At 39.5% G+C, this 23,122-nt stretch overlaps 1 protein-coding gene across 2 annotated transcripts; it reads left to right on the plus strand.

Annotated features, from left to right (window-relative positions):
- Positions 1 to 1,488: 1,488 nt before the first annotated feature.
- METTL4 (methyltransferase 4, N6-adenosine) lies at positions 1,489 to 20,313 on the plus strand. 2 transcript variants are annotated; one of them, XR_014268854.1, is made up of 10 exons: positions 1,489 to 1,542; positions 2,181 to 2,692; positions 3,467 to 3,529; positions 5,615 to 5,981; positions 8,152 to 8,221; positions 10,078 to 10,252; positions 10,466 to 10,572; positions 11,160 to 11,248; positions 19,084 to 19,432; positions 20,121 to 20,313. XR_014268854.1 is itself a non-coding variant. In XM_082479030.1 (9 exons), exons 2-9 carry the CDS (start codon positions 2,261 to 2,263, stop codon positions 19,227 to 19,229), a joined length of 1,449 nt encoding a protein of 482 aa, XP_082335156.1. In that variant the 5' UTR covers positions 1,489 to 1,542; positions 2,181 to 2,260; the 3' UTR covers positions 19,230 to 20,313. The 2 variants fall into 2 exon arrangements, 1 of the variants encoding a protein (XP_082335156.1); XM_082479030.1 differs by having other exon boundaries at positions 19,084 to 20,313.
- The last annotated feature ends 2,809 nt before the right edge of the window (positions 20,314 to 23,122 follow it).

Consider the following 23,122-nt stretch of genomic DNA (forward strand, 5'->3'; position numbering starts at 1 on the left):
TGTCAGTATTGGAAAATCCATAAACTAAGAGTACTTGCTTTTTTAAAACACCACAACGACTTTCCAAAAGGTCAGAATAAGCAAGAACTGTACTTTGGACCAACTGTTATGACAGACAGTTTCCAGAAATAGTGGGTTCTCTTCAAAAAAAAAAAAAAGAAAAAGAAAAAGCGCACATCAGACTTCAGAACTACATAACAGCAGCCACAGCCTTTGAAATTAACTATTTTGTTGATGAAAGTGCTAGTGCTTGCTCCAAACCTACTATTTTGCCTTTACTTGCATCTGGTCATTTCTAACCTACAGGCTCCAAAACCAAAATGGCTTAAAAAGTTTTTCAGTGCAATCAGCTGGGAGGAAGGCCATGTTAACATGACTACTGTTTCTAGCACTTCAGCCATCCACCTATTCCTTATCCACTAATTCTCTCTCTCTGTCCTCTCCTTGGAGAGAGAGGTGGGGGTGAGCATCTGTCATTGGTTTCAGTGGCCAGTCTGGCCCAAACCACAACACTGAGACTACTTACTGGTTTTGAAAATGATCTCACAGTACCATAGCACAATAACTGGAAAGCCTCTTCTGAGATAATATTATGGCTATCTTCAGACTACACACACAAAATATAAATCAAAACGGAAGTATTGAACTGTCCTCACAGTGGTATTAAGTGGAATCTTGAGGTAAATAGAATTAACTCTGCAAAAAATGCCAACTTTTGCCCTTTACAGCAGATCTATTTTAGTTGTGAGGTGGGCTCAAATAACTGAATTATAACCAATCGAAAAACCTTCATTACAAACATTACCAAAACACATCAACATAAATTGACTTTCAGCCTCACAATTCTAGTTCCACTTCTCACAAACCACGACAGACGTTTAGCTTAAACCCACTTCACAGGGCAGTTTACCCGCGACCTCATTTTCCCTGGGGAAGAAACTGCGTTCTTCCATTACTTTACCAGCGACGGGATCCACCGCAGACAGAGCGAATCGCTGTCAGGAACGCACCAAGCGACTAGCTTGACAAGCAAAGCTCGCTTGAGTCAACGCGCCAGGAGAAACAAGGTTTTCCCTTCAGTGCGCGGCAAACGGCTCCCCCGGGCACCGGCGGGGCAGGGCCTGTTGTCCGCCCCACAGCCGCCGACCCCGGGATTGGGATTGGGGTTGCCGTTGCCGCCGCCGCCGCCGCCGCCGCCTGCCTGCCTGCCTGCCTCCCTCCCTCCCTCAGTGGGGAGGGCCCGCGCCACAGAGAGACTCGTCTCAACAACCCAGCCGTTACCGTTAACGACGCCGCCGCTGCCTCTCTCTCAATTTCAAATCCGCCCGCCGACTACGTCACGCAGCGCGCCGCGGCGCGCTACGTCACAGCGGAACGGCGAAGAAGCAGGGTAAAGAGTGAAAGGGGGCGCTGGGGGGTGTCGTCACTTCCGCTTGCCTGGCCGCTCGCCTACAAAATCGCCGGGCTCCCCCGGAAGTCGGTAGGAGAAAAAGTTTGCGGTTGTGTGTCAAGATGGCGGCGCTCACGGGGAGCGGAGCAGCGGTAAGCGTGTGAGGCGCTGCTGTGCTACGGCGAGCCCCGGGGCTTTTCTCTGGCCGCAGGGAGGGATGGGGGCGGAGGGCAGCACCCTCCTTTATGTAGCCCTGTAGCGCCTTGGAACCGCCGTGCCGGTCCCCGCCGCACAGGCTTTAGCAGCTCCTTCCCTCCGGGTCCGCGGTGCTTGCGCCCGCCGCGGCCGTGAGGAGGGTGCTGCGCCCTTAGGGCCGCTCTTCCCACCCCCGAGCTCTTAGGCCCTGCGTGTGCCTGCGGGCCCTGTGGCCTGGCCTCTGCCGCCCTGGTGCCGCGGCTGCCCCTGTCCTTATGTTGCTGCTCCTGAGGGCTGTTGTATAAAGTCTTGTTTTGTATAATTGCTGTGTCATAGTACTGTTTTCTAATTCTTTAGAAAAGTCATCTTGGAGTAAATCCATACTATATAAAACCATAGGAGGTTATGTAAAGGTTTAATTATAAAAAAAGTGAAATAGGGGTGCAACATAAAGTCATAACGGGGAAACCAGCTGAAATTAGAGGTTTCTACAGTGTGTCATGTGTGGGTATGGCAATATCTGTCAGAAGATAAATGGCCACTTTATCAAATAGTGGTAGTTCTGAAAAGTGAACTCTTAAAAACATTCCCACAGGAGGAGCTTGCTTCAGGAAGTGCCTATGATTGCCAGCTATGTTTTCAGGGAGTTGATTTTAGTTCCTGAAAAATGGAGCTATGATGTCTGTGGTACATCGGTTGACAGCAGGGTGGCTTGTGGATCATCTCTCTTTCATCAACCAGTGTGGCTATGAGGTCTGTGACTCCCTTGCACACCCTAGTGGTGTCACTCTCAATACTTCTGTCACTTCTATTGGAGATTGTCATGCTACTTCTACCTTTGCTGCCACCTCCTCATCAAGTGATGGTCCTATTCCTGGACCTGGAGATGCAGTAGAAACAGAAGGTAAAACAGCAAAGAAGAGATATGTGTTTCGGGAGGAGTTCTTTGACATTTCAAAGCCCCATATAGCTGCAGCTCCTGAGGAACAGCTATGGCAGGGATGCCCTGAAGTGAGTCTCACAGAAGTAAAGGCCAGCGGCAACAGAGGGGAACGCTGTGAAGAAGCCAAGAGTGGCATTGGAGAGTCTGTTGCCGGTGCTAGGAAGGTATGTTCTCCATAACGCAGTAAATTGCAGTAATCCCCTGGTAAATAATATACCACTAACATTGTGTTGCGCGTTTTGGTTTCCTGAGCTTATGTAGGAAAGCAGGAATTTTCCCACAATAAACTTCATGATATAAGGAAGATGGGAGCACTTGTGAGGATATTCTTATGTCCCTTGTGTCAGTAATATGCATCCTGTGATTCAAAAGCAGTGAGTTGCTCACAAAATCTTTTGATGTTGGTTGTGATTAGGGACTTGAGCTGAAACTGTGTTAGCTGTCAAGAATGTGCAGATTAACAAGAAGAGAGTACAGTATGAATTTGCTTTCAGTATGTGGATTGTTCAGTGCTGTTCCTTATGGACCAAAAAACATGAGAGTCGCAAGTCTAACCCAATAAATGTAATTGTGCAAGACCTAGTTAATTTTCTCCTGTTATTGGTAAACTGCGCTTGGCAGCTGAACAAATACCTTCTGGTATGGACCCCGAGGAGGCATGAATGTGAACTGTGGCATGCACTAGGTACCTTCAGATCCCAGCGCCATGAGTAACATAACCCAGCTTTAAGCCTATGTAGCTTGAGAATACCTACAACAGCCTCAGGTATTTTGAGATTGTCTTTTTGCTTATTGGGCTTCTATTGTGATAAGAGATGAAAAATTTCCTCTGCTTTTAGAAGAGTTACTTTGTAATTTGGGTATGTTTGATTATTTTTTCATTTCATCATGGAGTAATACGGACTTTTGTTTTTGTCCACTGTTTGCTGATTCTGCAGAAACGTAAAAGGAAATGTGTATTCAACCAAGGTGAACTAGATGCTTTAGAATACCATTCAAAGGTAAGTTTGAACAAGAGTATATTTTGCAAGTACATGATACCTGACTTTGAACCATGTAGGGAGTGCAAGGCATGGTTGTGAACAAGTTCTGTTTTTGTAGCTTGTTCCACTAATGTGAAGGTCATCTCTCTAGTCCTTAAATGAGTAAGTGCATACAGAGAGTATCTTCTATGTAGATATGTGCAAAACAAACTGGGCATCAAACGGAAGCTGAGAAGTTTTGAAGAGCTGGAAGCTGCATTCATAAAATATCTTTTACTGTTATGGATAAGTGAGTGTTATATAGTGATGAGCTGAATGTTGACCAGGAAGTGACGGATCTGAAATGAAATGCTGAACTAGGACCTACGCTTGCTTTCTTTCCTCTGACAAAGGTGTTAGTTATATTGGGTTTTTTGTTTAATTCTATTCCTCTTGGACTATATTAAATGACTAAATTTTTTTTCTCTTACTTGCCAACAATTTTGTGATAAATGTATGCAGTTTGCTATGATGCATTGTAGAGGTCCTGTAATTATTGTTGTAAATAAGCTTTACATGTTAGAATCACCTTAAAAGAGAGAACTTGGAAGTTCAACATCCAACAGAAGTTTATGAGTGTTTAAACCTTTTAGCTAAAATAAAGCCATTCAGCAGTAAGAATAAAGGAAGAAATGAAGAGAAGAACTTTGTCTTGGAGGCTTGTGTAAATTCAAATGATTTTTGGTGAATATGTAAAAAAAGACAGTTTTGAAAAACCTGTGATCCCAGTTAGCCTCTGAGACCATTCACAGGTTAGAACATATTGTTTTTCACTGTATTTGTAGTGTTAAATGTTGGCTAGTCAATTCAGATTATTTTGGCATTTACTTGTATCTTAGAATAATTTTCCAAAAAAACCAACCCAAATTTGTGTGTGCCAGTGGAAGTAGGCTTTGGATCCACTTATGAATTTTGGCGTCAACATAGGGAACAGTACAAAATATGCTGAATTTCTTCAGCCATTTGTTAAAACTACTGTTTAAATTGCTTGATAGTCAAGAAGCTTTGCCCACATGTGAATTAACACCTGGGGCTAAGAAGAAGAGCCATCAGCATTAATTCAGCTGTACAACTTGTAGCATTTCTAAAGATACATTTATTAATTCTGTTAAAGCAGTATGAACTTTTCCTAGGTACCAAGGTACTGAAAAATTATGACTCTCTCCCCTCAAATGTCTAGATGGTGGCGCTATTAAAGAAATTATGAAAAATCCCCCCCCCCCCCCCTCCTTAATTTGGAAACTGTAATAAAAATATTTTGTAAAAACATCTTCTAAAATTGAAGATGCCATGATCAGGAGCTTTAGAAACCATAATAAGTATTTTAAACCTTCGATAAAGCTACTGTAACTGGCAATATTGCTATTCTAAATGAACAAAAGTGCTTCATTGGTAATTCAAATTCATGAAGGTTCAATGATTTGGGAATAAACTAGGTCTCTAAATTTTACTAAGAGAGGGTGCTGAAGTGAATGATAGTATATATAGATCCAAGAATCTCGTCTCCCTGGACTCGCCGGCAGATTATTTGAGATGTGTCACTTAGAAAAGTTGCAAAACTAAATTCTAATAGCTTAATTTCTTTTACTTCCATATTACTTTTAAAATGCATAAAGTACTGTTTCTAGAAGTGAATTTAAATGTGAAAATACTGGTTTTTTTATTAGATCCCAGTGTACATCCCAATTAAAAATGTTATGGGCACAGTAACTTGAAATTAGATTAGACTTTGAATTTATACTTCAAATTATTGCTTTGAAATTTGTTTTAGAACAATAATATTCTGCCTCTATTGTCTGTGAAATGTTTTATTTTGTAGTTTCTCGGTCTTTCTTTCTCCAGTCTTCTAATCATTGCCACTTTACCAAAAACAACAACAACAAAAATTAGCATGGCCTCACTAGCATGCCCTTGTAGCTTTTGAGTCAATGATCTCAGTATTTGGCAAGGATGCTTTTTCCACTCTGCAGATTGAAAATGTTTTGATTTGTCTCATTCCCAGATCGGGTAGATACTTGAAAGATTTTTTTTTTTTTTTCCCCCTGTTTTTTTATGACCATACAGGTCAGGAAGCTCATTTGGGAAGGCAGTTTGCATTTAGTCCAAGAAGGACTCAAAAGTGGTTTTCTTCACCGCCCTACTGCAGAACTCAGTTGCAGGAAGAATGTTGTTCCTGGACACGTTGGCTGTGGGTTGGCTGAATTATGTGAAATGGCAAAGCAATTTCCAGCCGTGAATGAAAGCGACCATCAAGCTGTATGTGTGCTAGATGATGAAACCTCCATTCCAGAGCAGGACCTGCTTTCGTGTGTTACAGAAAATAGCTCAAACTGTGCAAAGATAGTTGTGTTAATGGGGCAGAAGTACTTGGTTCCACCAAAAAGCAGTTTCCTTTTATCTGATATTTCATGTTTACAGCCCCTGCTGAACTGTAAGTATCTTTAGGCATTAGAATTTACCACTTCTCTTTTGCCTGAGAAGGGCATTTAATGTCAAGATGACTAAGGATTCAATGAACAGATTTTAACATACAGAATCACACTGATGGGAAATGCTGCTGCGAGCTTTCAAAACTTTGTGTTAATAGGTGAGAGCTTTCAAAGGAATCTTGGGTGGTTAGGAGCTTGTGCCGTGGGGGAATTATCTGTCTCCTGGAGGCTCCTTTAAAAGTCTCAGCCACAGCATTTTACATGAAGCCTAAAATATGGCAGCTTGTGAGCACGTTCTGAGCCACTGTCAGTATAAAAGTCACGTAAATGCATTAAATTGGGATTAGCTATGGTACTGGCTCCCTATTGTGTACGATGAGGCTTTAACAAAGATAAGTCCATGCTGCTACTAGGGTAGTGTTCCTTCTGTCTTGGCTTTTAGGTAGACTAGATCATGGGAGAGGGATGAGATTATGCAACTTAAAGCAACATTCCCTTACAGATAAATCTTGTTGAGCGGTAGGGTTTATTTAGATAGGCATAAACTGATGATGAAACCAATCCCAGTGTCCAGAGAAGCTGCTGCACCCAGCTGGAGGTAAACACCACTTTAGCAAAAACATGAGTAGCAAACAAGAGTTGACTTCTCAGCTGCTGCACTTCATAGCTGAGAGTGTTGGCCTAAGCCAAAATCAGTGATAGGGAGGTGATGGGATTTTGGAATTAGTAACTCTAAAAGTAACCCAAAAGGTATCCAAGCCAGTATCCCCAGCCTTAATGGGTCATGCAGAAAGCTTTAAGCTGACAGCATACAACATTCTTCATTGTACTTCACCATTCCATTAGCTTTCAACTTGACCTTTGTTGTTATTGTTATTTATTATCACCAGCTAAGCTTTGTCAGTCTTAAAGGAAAGATGTTGCCTTTAAGCAAAAGCTGGGCATTACTGCTCTACCCTCTAATCAGTAATTTTAGATTTGTTAGTTACATATGTTTCTTCCCCTCTAATATGCAACTTAAATATCCACTGATATTTTTTTTTATTTTACTAAGATGACATGCAGGAGGTGGAATCTTGTTATCCAAATAATAATTTTAGCCAACTTTATGAAAGAAGGAAGATCACTATTTTCTGAATCACAGCTATGCATATAGCAAGTTTGGATTCTCCCAAAGGTCAGAGACTAGGCCAAGAAACTTGAGAAAATGCTTTTTAAGGAATCAGTGGTGAATATTATAATGCCATTACTCTAGATATTTTGTGTTTTGTTTTTTTTTTTTTTTTTTTTTTTTTTTAGGAAGTCTACTGTACATTTTAATTATTATCTTTCTTTTTCCCTTTCAGTATTTCTTGCTTGTCAACCCCCTGTCAGGATAACACTCCAATGTTAACAAAGGAATAAGATGTAGAAAGCACATTTAATGGACATTAAATATGAAGCTGCTGTTCTTATTAGCTGTTTAAATAATTACCATCAGACTCAATGAAGGAACAAATATGTTCTGTGGAAAAAAAAAAAAGAGTCCCGTTTTTTCATGGATCTTCTATCCTCCAACTAAAGTAAACCCAGGGTTTCCCATTAAAAGTCTTTCAGTTCTCTTTCTCTTGTCCATTAACTTCCATTTCACACACTGAGTCTAGCTCTCTGTCTTTCTTCACCTCCAGTAGTGCAAAACACAGTTTTCCAGGGCTGGACTGGAGCTCTGTGTGTCCTAATTAGCCTGCTGAAAGATCAAACAGGACAGGAATCTTCCATTCAGGGCTGCAGCCTTTGACTCAGCTGGGTGCCTTATTACATAGCCTCTGTTAGGAAGCTCGGAGAAATTTTCATCTTTGAGACTTGCACTCTGCTATCAGTTTTTTTCTGAAAGTCCCAAAGATGTTCAAAATTTCTTGGAGGGGTCTGACACAGATCATAATCTTAGATGTCCTTTCATTAGGTAATCAGCCTAAGAATCTCTGATGTATATGATTATCTGGATTAAAACAAGCATGCTAGAAGCCTTTTACCTTCTTATTGGGAAAGAACAGAGGAAAGTTGTGGTTTTGCTGCATAGTTGGCTCTGTAAGTGTTGTCTTTATGTGGTTAGTTAAGCCTTTATCAGTTTTAACTAAGACTTATTTTAAATCTAATTTACTGGCTTTTTTTTCTTGTAATTTCACTTCCCAGACAAGAAAAAGTATCATGTAATTGTGATTGATCCACCATGGGAGAACAAGTCTGTTAAAAGAAGCAACAGGTAAATTTTATTTTAAAATTAAACTTTGTTCTAGCTTACAAAGGGTAATTAACATTTTAATACCCTGATGCAGTCCAAGACCAATATAACTGTGAGACTGTAGCTTAAAGTAGCAAATATTTTGGCACATGCCTATCTTCAAGTCTATGAAGTGTCTCAGGGAATTAATAAAAATGGGTTGGATGCTTTGCCTACAAAATATTTGCAAGAGTGGATCTTAAATGAGAATGTGAGTCCTTGAGAGTTATAAGGAAAGCCTGGAGTCAACTGTTTTGTAAGGCTCGGATCATGCTGATAGTCATTTGAAATTAATATGGTTACTTTAGTGGGCATAAAGCTAGATAAATGTGTAACTATTTCCAAGACTGAAGTCCAGTTTAGAAGTTCTAGATTTTTTTTTTTAATTTGAGGTGTAGTTTGAGCTTTAGTCTGATGGGTAGAAGAGAGGAAGTGATAATACAGCAGTAAATTCCTCAAGTGCAGTAGGAACTTTGAGTACTGTAGTTTATGAAGTCATTAACTTGAAATTGTATGGGCTTCCTTCTCCATTGAGTAACATCAGGCTTATGCCAGTGGAGCAATCTTGATTACCATAGAATTGTATCCATGTGAAAGAAGGGCAGGCAGGAATTACGGCCCTACAACTTTCTAGAATAATGTCTACTGTAGCTTTTGAAGCTTGTTATGAAGACATCATTTGAAGATGCAGGGACTGATTAGTAGGCTTTACTTTGAAAGCCCTACAGAAACCTCTAGAAACCCATAGTTAGCTCATTAAAGTGTTTTTCTTAACTCTGTAAGTTCCTCAAAGGAAAACTGTAGTTATTCACAAGCATGAATTTGCCAGCAAGACTCTCTCTCCCTTACAAAATAAAGGGAAAAGGTGGAAGAGCTATCACTGTTGTTAATTACCTTATTGGTGGCTAATCTTTGTTAAGCATTTCACATCTAGGTTGTGATCTTGTTTTCTCTAGGCAGTGTAGTCCAGGAGTTATTTTGGATTTTGTCCTTGTTACCTGTTTCTCACTGTTGTTCTCACTGTTGCGTTGTATAGGGATTGCAGGTACCTAGACAGTGGCTGTCAAATCCAGTAGATAGTTTGCCAATGTTTTTGCTGCAATCTGTAGGTTCCATGAATTGCAACTCACAGTGTAGAACAGCATCATGAGAAAAATTGTAGAACAGGACAAAATCTGCGAAGCATGCTACATTCACCGATGTAGCATATAGTTAGCTCAAAAATGTGCAGAACTCTTCTGAATAGCCTAGAGAACTTTTACTGTGAATGGTAATTTAAAAATAATGAGTAACTTCTGCAAATAATTGGAGAACTGATTACTCTTTCATGACCTTTTAACTTGCCAGTCAAATGAGTGTTTCCCTTGCATTTGTAAATGACTCACTTGTCATTTTCATTCAGAAAAGAGACTGCTTATTATGACAGGTGAATATTACATTGACTACAGAGCTCGTTTTCACTAAATAGCTTTGTTCTGGTGTAAAGATGAGAGTATGGAATTACATATGATAGTTCTTAAATAAAATGTGGGCTTGTGAGTTAAATGGAGGCTTTTAGACTTCTTCAGAATCACAACTCATAATACTTTATTTGGGGGAATAGTAGAAATATGTAGTTAAAGGTTCTGCTCAGTAAAACTTAAGTACAGACAAAAGATTTTGTATTGGACTCCATCAGATTTGGCCACTGGGTGTCAGTCTTGATCCATTTTTGACTTGTGTTGTCAGGACATAATTCTTGAAATGTCTTGGGTGTGTAATTTCTTTATCCATTTGTGTTGCTTTGCAATTTTTATTTAGTGTATGCTAACTTGCTTTCTCACTGTATTGGCATATAGATACAGCCACTTGTCTTCATGGCAAATCAAGCAGATTCCTGTACCAGCACTAGCTGCTCCAAATTGTCTTGTAGTCATGTGGGTGACTAATAGACAGAAACACTTACGTTTTGTTAAGGATGAACTTTATCCTCATTGGTCTGTGAAGACACTTGCTGAGTGGCACTGGGTAAAAGTAAGTTCTCAGTTTGTTTTGTTGGGTTTTTTTGAGACAAACAGGGCTTGCACTATGACACTTTATATTCTTATAATTTGTCTATTTATTACTATGTGCATTTGTATATGGTAGGTATGGTATCATCAGTATCTTCCTTTTTATCAAAGAAAATGTCTTAAAAATTGCATGTGAAAATCTTCCACTGTGTTTTTTTTAACTCCTTTGTGTCAGATTACTAGAGCTGGAGAATTTGTATTGCCTTTGGATTCTTTACACAAAAAACCCTATGAAGTTCTTGTATTGGGGAGAGTGCAAGGAGATGTAAAGGAAGGCGTAAGGTATGCCAGGATATTTATGGTAAATGTCTTTTTTGAGGCTGCTAGGATTCTATTTGTATGTATCGCTTGTTCACTATACAGTATAATGTCCCGAAATCTTCTCTTGATGTCATCTTTTTTGCTGGTTTTGGACCTAAAGATAGCCTTAGTAACTTTGGGATGAGGGGGTGCTTTAGTGAGACTAAAGGGTGGAAACCTTGGACTGGCTTAGATAGAAGCCTTGTGGATGGGACTTTGTTTGCTGACAGGTTCTCTTGGACCATGAGTCCTTGGCACAGGCTGATACCATTCTGGGGATGCTGATGTCTTTCTGCACATGAAAACATACAGGCCTATGTTGTTTGTTCTCAATGGCTTTGTATGGCTATAATTAACCATGTTTTGTCTAAAGCACCAGTGATTTCATAAACTGTCCTTTTATACGTTATGGCTAAGCAACATTTAACTTCCCTTCGACTTATCTGAAGTTTGATTGTGAATGTGCGTGCTGTGTGTTACCTGCCATCTGAAGTAGCTCTGTGAGACCTGCAGCATCATGTTTGGTATTCATTCTCATACTTCCTTTCTTGTTCTGATTTACACGACAGGAAATCTGAAGATGTACTTCCAATTCCAGAACATAAATTAATTGTCAGCATACCCTGCAGTCTGCATTCACACAAACCCCCTCTTACTGGTACGTTTTGCTGTGTAATATTTCTGTTTGGGCATTGGACTTGGATGTCTAAAATGATGTACCTAGAATGAGATATCTTCACATATGAAGTGCCTTAATTTCTTATATGCCAAGCAATTTTGCACAACAGGACTTATGATTCCTCAATGCTTCTAAAAATGTTGTCAGGCACCTAAGTGTTTTTGTCTCTAAAAATGAATATGAAAAGTGGAACCTCAAGCTTTATTGTGTTAATATTTTGGTTAGACAGGTAAACAAAAGATGGATTTCTTAAATTTGTGTTTTAAATGCTTCAGGAACAGTTTACAGATACTGTGTGTATGAAGTTATGCCAAATGACCTAAAGTGCCTGGGGAGGGGGGAACTTTAGGAATATATAAAATAGAATATCTTCTACTTGGCTGATAAGTCAAAACCTCTTTATTATGTCATCCTGAAAGAAATGTTTTTATATCTGCATGAGCTGCTTATGTCTGCAGTACAGTTGTGTCTTTAAATCAAAAAAAATAATTATTTTGAAATAGTTAACAATAGGGAACAAATAAGGCGTGCCCTGTTTGTTTCTGAGGAGCTGTCTAATTTACTGAAATTGATGCAGTAGCTCCAGCTAGCTAGTTGGTGTGGGTATGAATTCAGCTTTTCAGAGTCTGGTCCAAAGGATTTGAAGATTTCTGTGTTACATGTTACCTTTTGCACATTGTTCTGGAGCAAGCTTGCTTTGACTAATTACATTACTAGAAAGTCATACTTCTTCCATCATTATTGTACCCAGGTACCTTACAGTGCTATGGTGAGAAACGTATTTAGTACCTGTCACAAAAATGATTTCATCCTTCTCCGAGGGGAGAACTCATGATGAATCTGCAGATATTCTAGGTGTGTGTGGTGCTATGTAATCATGTTGGAAAAGGCAGGGAGAAGAAATGTGTAATCCTGTTGGAGAGGAGAGACATCACAGTTTGCTTCACTGACATGCTTTCCTTTTTCTGTTCCCAAGGAACACAAAAACTTCAGTTAGGAAGCTAATCTACACATTCAGGGAGGCTCTAAATTTGTATTTTGGGCTTGTATTTATTAAATTAACATATGTATGTATACCTGTTCAAAAACTAGTAGAAGACACATACTTTTGTTAGCTAAAAATAAAGTAAAAGAAAAAAGCAATTCTAGGAGGATCTTTTTTGCAGTTCTGAAGCCACATCTTTAAGAATTAGTGTTACAGCAGGAAGTATGTGTGTTGATTTAAGCTAATGAATGGTACAGTAGTGCTTTGTGAGGCAGCCACCTAGGGCCTTGTCAGAAAACCAATACTTAGCAGTGCACTCGGACACGAACAAGAAACTTGTGAGGTATCCAAGGGTGCAAACCAGCAGCCTCAATGCATTACAAAGAATTCTAGTGCCAGAATGCCCCTCAGAACAATTCTTTTGTAGGGCAGAATCTAGAAACCATATTGGGGAATCCTTTATAGATTATGATCCTGAATGCGTTTTGAAAGAAATTTGTCTGTGCTAATTTATTTATTTCTTGAGTCTTTTCTTGAATGCTGGGATTTGATACCATTGTGCAGCATTTATGTTTCTATTTGAAAAAATAATTTTCTGGTGGGCAACATCCATGACTTACAAGGTTTTTATGAAAGTCCATGTGTATCCTACAGTTTTAGCAGCTCCATTCATTCCATACCCATGTTCTGAAAAGGTAAACCATAAGGCAAAAGCTAATTGCTGATGCTTTGACTTCAGTGTTGTAAAAGGGTAGCACTTTCATGATTGGGCAGTATTCTCAAGTGGCCAGTAGAGAGCAGCTGAGCTACATTTGAGAGTGGTTCAGAAGAAATTTGAACAGAAGCAGAAATTTGGCAATGGGTGAGAAGGACACTTGATGAGTCACGTGCATTCTTTATGCTTTGTTTAAGTAGCAACAAAGCCAAAAATATTAGTATTTACTGATGCTGTCTAGCACTTTATTTCTTGTTACTACTGTAAAGCCTGTATGTTGGTACATATGTAGCCACTTAATGACTGATTATAACATTTTTATCTCTCTGGGGGAAGAGAAAGATGTAAATTAAAGTAAGCCATCAAAAAGAGATGTTTGGGTTCCTACAGTGCATTTAACCATGAAATTGAGACTGTAGGGGTTTTTGGTGATGCGTGTGCTGTTTTCAATGCTTAGAGCTTTAATATGTCATTGTAAATGTACTTAAAATTTCATTTTAATGCATTTGCATAAAGTAGCTTATTACTACTGGTTTTGGATCAAATAACAGCAGGTTTTCTTCCTAATTCAATTCAACATTGCTCTTAGAAGACATAGAAGGTACTCTGTTACACAGACGATGTGAAGTAATGTAGAACTCCACCTTTTTTCCTTTTCCTGTTTTATTGATTCTTCTTGTTACAGTTATTTCTCCTTCAATTTTTAAGTATGTACGTTTATGGCTAGAAAATATTATCGCACAGGAGTATGCTTAAAAACAGTGGAATTAATTCTTGGCTATGTTCTAGCCGCTTTGCATATCTCCAGCAGAAGAGTGCAATGGGAAATCTTGGGAAACCCTTTCTCCTGTAGCAACCCTGACTTGTTAGGCTGTGTTATAACAGTGTTCTTGGAAGTAAAAAAATGCTCTGTGTGAGCCCTGACTGTTAGACTAATTGATAGGTGCATCAACATCTAGGTTTAACTTGAAGCCCAGAAAAGATGCAGAGATGTAAAGCGATCTTTGTGCTGCGTTTCATATCTCTTTCTGGTCCTGCTCTGTTTGGGGATTAGGCAAACTGGGCAATAAGGACCTCTGTTGCAAACGTTTTTGAAGGGTTACTATGAAATGAGTTCAGTTGTATGCTTTGTGCATTGTATGGGTCAAATCGGACAGTAAAAAGCCAAAAAAGTAACTTTCATGTTATGTATCTGATTTGACAGGCAGAACTTGTCATTTAGGTAACAAGTTCAAAACATAAGGGGAAACTGTTGCTTGTTTCAAAAACGATTCCTCCTTTTGTTTGTTCAAACACTTTTAGCAGCATGCGTCTTCAATATATGTTTGGGATTAAGAGTAAGCAGGTATGGCAGGTCTCCTGCCTGACCACTGGATTGCACTTCAGAAGAAAGTGGGTTTTCTAGAAGACCAATATTGTATCTACCAGGCAGCTTTGTGTGTCCTAGGGTTATACATGCCTAAGTACAGGGGCATGTGTTGCTGTTGTAGTGTTTATTACATCTGCAAGTAATAAAGAATAATGTATTTACTGTGTATTTAAGCTGTTTATTGTCAGTGGTATAGAAGTAAATGTGGTTGGTGTGTTTTTTTTTTTTAATCTATTCCTATTGTGGAAAAATGTAATATTTGATCTTTCTACTGATGTAGATCTAACCTGTGAGAGGAAGAAAACTACAGGGTTTGCTTAAGGGCTGCATGTCAGATCCATGTGTGTTAAGATAGCCTTCTGGTGATATAAAAGCCTAACAAAGAAGCTATAATTTATAACATGAATTTCTGTTTTAGGGAAACCAGTGTAATGAGATTTCATGCCAACAAAATACAGCCACATTATTGCCCTCTTGATATGGTAATTTTCATTGCAGTGCAAGTTACTGCCTGATGTGATTATGTAAATACCTACAACCTAGCAATGAAAAATCATACTGTAATGTGATCTTGAATTAAGTGTAATCTGTCTCTGTTCTTAAAAAAAGCTCTGACTCTAAAGACAACCCCGTCTCTTGGGGCAGGAGAGGGGGAAGTTCCTGGGACTTCCTTTTTAAAGTCTGTAATAAAATCAATTGAAAGATTGGCACAAGGTTCCTGCTTCTGCTGAACTGACCCATTTTTTTGGCTGCTTCTTTTTTGCTTTCTGGCAAACCAGTCGTTGAGGTTGATTGAATCTCCTAAGTGTGCTTTTAACATTTGTTCTCTTAGGTGTGGAAGTTTTTGGTGCTTAGTAAAACTGCTTTTGATTACTGGACTTTGCTGTGATATTTTAAGATACAATTTAAGAACAAATGTGAACACTACTAATGTGCTCTAAATGAAATTTTGTCACCTAAATAATAGCTTCCTCTACTTAGAAGCCTGTATAAAGCATAAAATAGTTCTATTTTGTTTTTCTATGGAGGATGGATAAAAGTCAAAGCCTGGTCCTGCATTAAGCTCTGCATGATCTTGTGCCCATTAGGGTCAAAAAGATATCCTACAGATGTCGGGATCTGCTCACAGAGAGTTTATTGAAAGCTTTGGAGCTTTGCTTTCCACAGTCTCTTCCTTCTCTTCTGTGGAAAAAGTGTAGCCTCCTGCAGCATGGGCTTTCTTAAATGACAAAGAGAATAGATTTTTTGAAGACATTTGTTAAAGTCATGGAATTGTGGAATTTTCAGAGTTGGAAGGGACCTCTAGAGATCTAGTCCAACTCCTCTGCTTCTCCCTGCAGAGAAGGGGACTCCACAACCTCCCTGGGCAGCCTGTTCCAGTGCTCTGTCACCCTCACCGTAAAGAAGTTTTTCTGTGTTCCATATTGTGCCTGTTGCCCCTCGTCCTGTTGCTGGGAACCACTGAAAAGAGCCTGGCTCCATTCTCCTTCAACCCACCCTTTAGATACTTGTATGCCATAATAAGGTCTCCCCTCAGCCTTCTCTTCTCCAGGCTAAAGAGTCCCAGCTCTCTCAGCCTTTCCTCATAAGGCAGATGCTCCAAGCCCTTAATCATCTTAGTTGCCCTTCGCTGGACTCGCTCCAGCAGTTCCCTGTCCCTCTTGAACTGGGGAGCCCAGAACTGGACACAGTATTCCAGTTGTGGCCTCACCAGTGCAGAGTAGAGGGGGAGAATGACCTCTCTTGACCTACTGGCCATGCACTTCCCTATGCAGCCCAGGATTCCATTGGCCTTTCTGGCAACAAGGGCACATTGCTGGCTCATGGGTAATTTACTGTCTACCAGGACCCTCAGATTCTTCTCCTCAGAACTGCTTCCCAGCAGGTCCACCCCTAACCTATATTGGTGCCTAGCATTCTTCCTCCCCAGGTGCAGGACCCTGCACTTGCTCTTGTTGAACCTCATTAGGTTCTTCTCTGCCCAGCTCTCCAGCCTGTCCATGTCACGCTGGATGGCAGCGCAGCCCTCTGGGGTGTCAGCCACCCCACCCAGTTTGGTATCATCAGCAAACTTGCTGAGGATACTGTGTCCCTTCATCCAGGACACTCTGTCCCCTTATCCAGATCATTGATGAATATATTGAACAATATTGGACTGAGTATTGACCCCTGGGGGACACCACTGGTTACAGGCCTCCAACTTGACACTGCTCCATTAATCACAACCCTCTGAGTTCTGTCACACAGCCAGGTCTCAATTCACCTCGCTGTTACCTCATCTAGCCCACATCATAGAAACATAGAATTGTTTGGGTTGGAAGTAACCTTTTAAAGGTCATCTAGTCCAACCCCCCTACAATAAACAGGGACATCTTCAACTAGATCAGGTTGCTCAGAGCCCTGTCCAACCTGACCTTGAATGTTTCCAGGAGTGGGATATCTACCACCTCTCTAAGCAACCTGTGCTAGTGTTTCATCTCCTTCATTTTAAAAAATTTCTTCCTTGTATCTAGTCTGAGTCTACCCTCTTATACTCTAAATCCGTTACTCCATATCCTATTGCAACAGGCCCTGCTAAAAAGTCTGTCCCCATCTCTCCTGTAGGCCCCCTTTAGGTACTGGAAGACCGCAATAAGGTCTCCCCAGAGCCTTCTCTTCTCCAGGCTGAACAACCCCAATTCTCTCAGCCTGTCCTCATAGGAGAGGTGCTCCAGTCCTCTGTTCATGCGCAAGAAATGCTTAGCTAAATAAAGTGTGGAAAAAGAACAATAATTTTTTTTTTAATATGGTGAGTTTGCAAAATGTATAATAGCAGCTACTCATAAGTGGTGTCTAATTAGATGAACTCCCATGACACCAAACAGCAATGTTCAGTGCAGCAAGCTTTCTTTTTTCATTTCTGTCAGAATGTACATTTTCCTCTAAACCTCCCGGACTCTTCTCTGCAAATGTTAGATTTGTTTAAATGTTTTAGCTTGCCTCTAAAAGAAGCAGGTTTTTAGAATAAGATTCCTGCTGGTAGCAGTATTTTTTAGATTAAAAGCTGCCTTGATGATAACCCATCTGAGACATTCATTTGACATTTGTTAAAGATTGGGGGAAGGAGAATAGACTTAAATGCCTTGCCAAAATACAAGAAAGCCTGGAAACACCCATTACAAAATACTTATGAAAAAGTTTTGCATGGATTGAAACTTTGGAAGAGGTGATCATGTAGGTAGGAAATGCATCTGGGCTTGGTTAACACTCTGTGGCAAGTGAAGCGGATGCTCATCTTTCTGCAGTAGGAGCAATCCATGACAAGATCGGCTGGGATCTCACAGGGAGTCTGTGACTGGCAAACTTGATGCAGAGTGAGAACTTGGATTGCACAAAAAAAAGGCATTTCCCTGAATACTTTGATTTATGTTGATTGGATGTATTTTTGCTTTCTGCAGTGATTGTATCTGAATAGACTTGAGTCAAGCAACATAATACTGGATTTATGAGCTGTATTTTTAAGCTACAGAAATTCAGAAACCAGTGAGAGATTTGAACAAAAATGATCAAGGTATCCTTTAGAAAAGGAAATGGCTTCATAGTTTTTCTTCTTTTGTCCTCAGTCACAAAAATGAAAACTTCACATGTAATTTTAGTTGTGGGTGCCCCATCCCTGGAAGTGTTCAAGGCCAGGTTGGATGGGGCTTTCACCAACCTGGTCTAGTGGAAGGTGTCCCTGCCCCGGGCAGCTGGGGGTGGAACTAAATGGTCCTTAAGGTTCCTTCCAACTCCAACTTTCTATGATAATTTTTAGTACAGATATGTTTTTCAGTCTTTCTGCCTCCTTTGTGTTGGGTACTCCTTAAATGCTTGCTTTTCTCATGCATGTTTTTATATGTAATATCTTTGTAGCTATTTTCTGAAGTGCAGTTAAGAATTTGTTTGACCCAGCCACAAACTAAATGGCTCTGTACGACAAGTAACATGTTTAACAATAAACCGTTTGCAATAATACTTTACAGGTGAAATGCAAGGTCTTTTTATGTCACTCCAAGAATACCGGTCATAATCAGTGACACAACGGATGTTAATGACAGGCGTCTGTTTATTTGGATTTAAGCAGTAAAAATGCCCGACTGTAGAAGAAATTTGAGATTTATGTTACTGAATGAAAGATCACAGTTGTATAAATATTTTTTTCAGTTGCCAAGTTGCTATTGTGGAAAAAAGTTCCTGCATTTTTATAGCCTTTTTAGTGCTATGCTTATTTAACAGTGTTTCTTTTTTTACCTTTTAACAGTTGTCATCAAAAAAATTATTTGATCCGCTTTAAGGTGTGGAGGAAAAGAATGTGATCTGAATTAAGGAAAGGGTTTGTTTATTTTTAGAAAAGTTGCCCCTGTGTTATAGGAGCAAAGTGAGTCTTTAGGAAGCGTTTCGTTGATATTAGTGAAAAATTCAGAACTCATTTATGTGGAGGCTGAAATAAATCCTCATTCCCTTTCTCTAAATGAAAACCAATAAATCAAGGCTATTGAAGGCTTTGACAGTATTGTTGAGAATCTCAAGGGCACTTATTTAAAATGACTTTCTCACTATAAATAGTCCAGGTGTTTGATGAAACCCTTGAAATTAATTTGCTATCTCTCCCTTTTTTAATGAAACGTTCTGGTTTTCATCCACTAGCAGCACAGGGGAGATCTTATTTGTTTACTATTGTTATTTGTACCTTTGTCACTGTTGTTATCTCTTTTTCTCTTGCACAGCGGTTCTGGCAGAGTTTATCAAGCCAGATGTGGAATGCTTGGAGTTGTTTGCTCGCAACCTACAGCCTGGATGGACCAGCTGGGGAAACGAAGTTTTGAAGTTTCAGCACATGGATTATTTCACTCTTCTGCAGAATGAAAACTGAGTTGGGTCTTGTAGCTCAATTCTGAAATTCTGCGCCTTCCCAGCAGGCTCTTGAACTTGCCTTTATTACTCATGGTGTAGCTGGAAGATAACAGAAATAAAACCAGTTGCACTTCAGTTAAAATTCTTGAAGTGATAGGATATCTGTTCAATAGTATCTCCATTTGTACAAGCTCATCCTTTGCTTTGATCATCTTGAGATAGGTAAGATTGTAAGTCCATTCTTGGTTTTTTTTCAAACCTCAAGAAAAGATATTTTAAAGTACTCTCACTGCAGCTGTCAAATCTGAGCATCATAAGTGCTACAGTGTTACACTTGTATTATTTTTAAAGAATGATAATGTGTTATTTTTAAAGAGTGGCAATGGAAGTAAACAGTTCTGAATTATGTATGTTGCCTTAATGAAGATTGTTTTTTGCAAAACAGTGGATTTTGAACTAAAATAATTATGGGGGCAATGTATCTTCCTACATGTTTGTATCTGTCTATCTGCCTCAGAGGAAATAAACGGAGCGGTGCTTGTATTAGTTGGCAAATGAACTGTTCACCAGTAAAATTACACTTTTGAAACAGTCATCAATTCCATCTTTCTGTGTGTGGTGTTCATTCTTTGAATATGTTGTAAATGATCAGTCTCAACATTTCACAAATTCTGCATATGCAGCTATTAGTTTAACTGAAATTTTAATGGAATTTAAGTGTTTTAAAAAATTCTCTTTCCTTATGTTCTTGGAACATAAGCCTTACCAGTGAGCTGTAATTTTCAGCTAGCATAAAAATGATCTTTTTTTTTTAAGAATGGTACACTGTGTGTGTACTTTGCTCTTAATTTGCTTTGAAAAAATAAAAAAAGGAGATTTAACGAAGCCTCTGTCCCTTACTCATTTGCAGCAGTGGAGGCAGAGCTGCTGGACAAGCTGACTTTCCTGATGGCAAGCTCCTGAGTTCTGACTGCTTATAATGGGGAACGAAATGCATGGCATATCTTCTTTACATTTATTTCCTTTTTGGTAGTCTGATGAGCTGCAAAGGTTTTTTAATTTAAACTTTAAATGTTAGCAGATTATTTTTAATACTTTTGTAATAAAAATTAAAATAAAAAAACTTGTCGGTGTCTAATTTGCAGACCCAGTTTCTGTATTACTGTTCAATTTCATGGTTTGCCTATTGGAGCAGTAGAGTTAACAAAATAAGGAAAATGCTTTTTGCTTTTTTCCCCCTACTAACAGTTACATTATTTACATATTTTGAGTATATGTTTAACAGCGAAGGTAGGTACCAGGCAAAACACTTCTTGCTGCATGATTCTATTTAGCCTATGCTTTAAACTGTCAGTATGTAAGCAACCTTAGCTACAACTACAAGGGATAAGAAGGTTCTTTATTTGTTTTCGGTTTTACAAAACATTCCCTCCCTGGAGCTTCTGAGTTCCCAGAACTCCCTTCCCGAGATGGTCTCATCCAGTACTAAATGAGCGTATGAGACTTAAGCATGGAATAAATCATAACTGCTGTATGTATCTTGTTTTCCCTTTGCACTCTGTAAAACAGCACAAGAAATGATGGTATTGTCTGTTCCACATCTGCTGCTATGAATGGCTCTAGATTATTTTTTAATTGCAAATAAAGGAAAGGGATGAACTGTCTTAGGAAACCACCTTTCTCCTCCTTTGAGCTAAGGAGCACAACACTTCTAAGGCAATGACCTTCTTAAAGTTGTTTAAGAGTTGATGGCCTGTTTAATGTGTCTTTTCTGTTGAGTCCCTTTGCAAGTCGCAGCCTTCTAGCCCTTCCTCTGTCTTCTGACCTGCTGTGCTCAGAAGCTGAGCAGCTAATTCCAGCAGCTGGGAATCCAGCCTCCTCACTACGGTTTGTATGTGGATGGCATGTGCAGGTAGGCTGTAAGCTTCTTGGACTGGAAATCAAAAGTTTAAGACTGGAGTCTAAATAATACGTGATCCTGTCAAAAATAGTTACAAAATTATGCCTTGTACAGCTGTTTGCTCTGCTGCTTTTCCAGCCCTCTGCCCAGGAAGAAAATTTTGTGAATATGATGGCAGTGGTGTTCTACACATGCAGCCAACCTGAAACTGTTGGGTTTTCTCAGAAGGAGGTTCAATATATCTCGGTTTGTTGCTAATTCAGAAATCTCACGGTGGTATTAGCAGTTGATAGTTTCAGGGTCATCTTTTTAAACATAATTATTTGCCTGTTATGCTTAATTCATAATTTAAATAGCCTCTTACACTTTTCAAGCTGTCCCCAACCAGCCATCAAGTCTTTCAGTGTTAGATGATTCCTCTGAGACAGAATCCAAAGCGTACTGAAAAATCTGATGAGTGAAGTCAGCTAATATAAAAGGACAATTTAAGATCCAATTTCCTATTATGAAAGAATATTATCTATATCAATTGCTCTATATTAGTTCTGTGGTGGAAAGATGCCCTCTGTTGTGTCAAGCCCTGTATGAAAAAGGAAACCTGCTCTGGAGAGTTTACAAACTTGGTGAGAAATGACAGAACAAGGGAGAAGACAAGGATGGAGGAATACAGGATAGTAATGAGATGTTGAGGTGAATATGGTAAGTAGCACCCTAGGTATTATGCACATCTTCAGCATTCCTAAGACACTCTTCTATGTTAAAATTCACACATTTTAAGGGAAAATAGGTGAAGTGTGTATTTTACAAAAAACAACATTGACAAAAGAGAAGTTTTTTTAAGTTCTGAATTCTTTTTCTGGCAGTTTGGTGAAGTGAGAACTGTGCTTAAGAATTTTCACAAAGTACTTTATTTGGTACATCTGCTGTTATTTTAGCAGGACAACGATAAAAAAAATTCTTTGGCTAGGTGTCCTCCACTGCTTATCACCTCTTAAAAGTATGTCTTATTGCAAAAAAGAATTCTCCGTTCATAAAGCAATAAGTAATTTTAAGCTATTCCTATATGTAGACTACATCAAGTGTCATAATCAAACTTAGTTTTATGAAGCTTCAGGTTTGAGTATGATTTTGAAATGTCAAATTAGCATACGACCTTTACTTGTATTTTTAAACTTTTTACTCTATAAAAGAATTATACCAGTAAGGTATGTTTTTGGAATAGTGATTGCTAGGTGTGAACTCCTGTGGAAACAGGAAAGTTTCTTTTGCAACATTAAATGTTACTTAAAAAGCGAAGTAAGTGAGCAGCTCTTACCTCTTTATAGGATTCAGCTGAGGTAGGTGTCAGCAGCAGCAGAGTTGGCTTTGAAAATTGGTTTCCAGACCACACAGACAACGATGAAAGAACAGGAAGAAAATGCTACTATGCCCCAAGAATTGTGTTTATTAACGTCAATGTACCGTTTAAGACTTACCTACTGCTTATTTTGGGTTGAACACAACAGTAAGGGAATAGAAGATGGCTAGAGAACAGCCAAGGGATGAGGCTTGTTCAAGTTGCTGAAAGAAGTCTTGTGGTGTCGCAGCTAGCAGGTATGTTCCGAATTGTCTGACAGTCTAGCAGACCTTGCTTGACTTAATGACTTTTGCCACAGTAACATGTTTGGTTTGTAATGACTAGAGGCATCCTTGTGCAGCGGCACATTGCTGTCCCATGCTCATCAATCCTCAGCTGGGCAGGGGTTGCTTTTTGCCGAGAGCATGGCCACAGAAAGGAGCTGCTCTTTCACAGAGCCAATGTCTAAACTGCAAGACCTAAAAAATGCTTCTGTGATCGAGCTGTGTGCCGTGGATACACCCTGACTCCATAGGAAGGACCCCCAGGGCAAGGAGGAGCCCCACTGTACTTTGGTCAGGGCTAGTATTGATAGAAGAGCTGCATGTGACCTAGTATGAATCAAGGGCTCCCCTGTTATAGGGGACATCAGACAATCCCTTCCCGAAAATGACTA

Source organism: Vanellus vanellus (genome assembly GCF_965231255.1).
Source record: "Vanellus vanellus genome assembly, chromosome: 2".
In the NCBI taxonomy this organism is placed as follows: Eukaryota; Metazoa; Chordata; class Aves; order Charadriiformes; family Charadriidae; genus Vanellus; species Vanellus vanellus.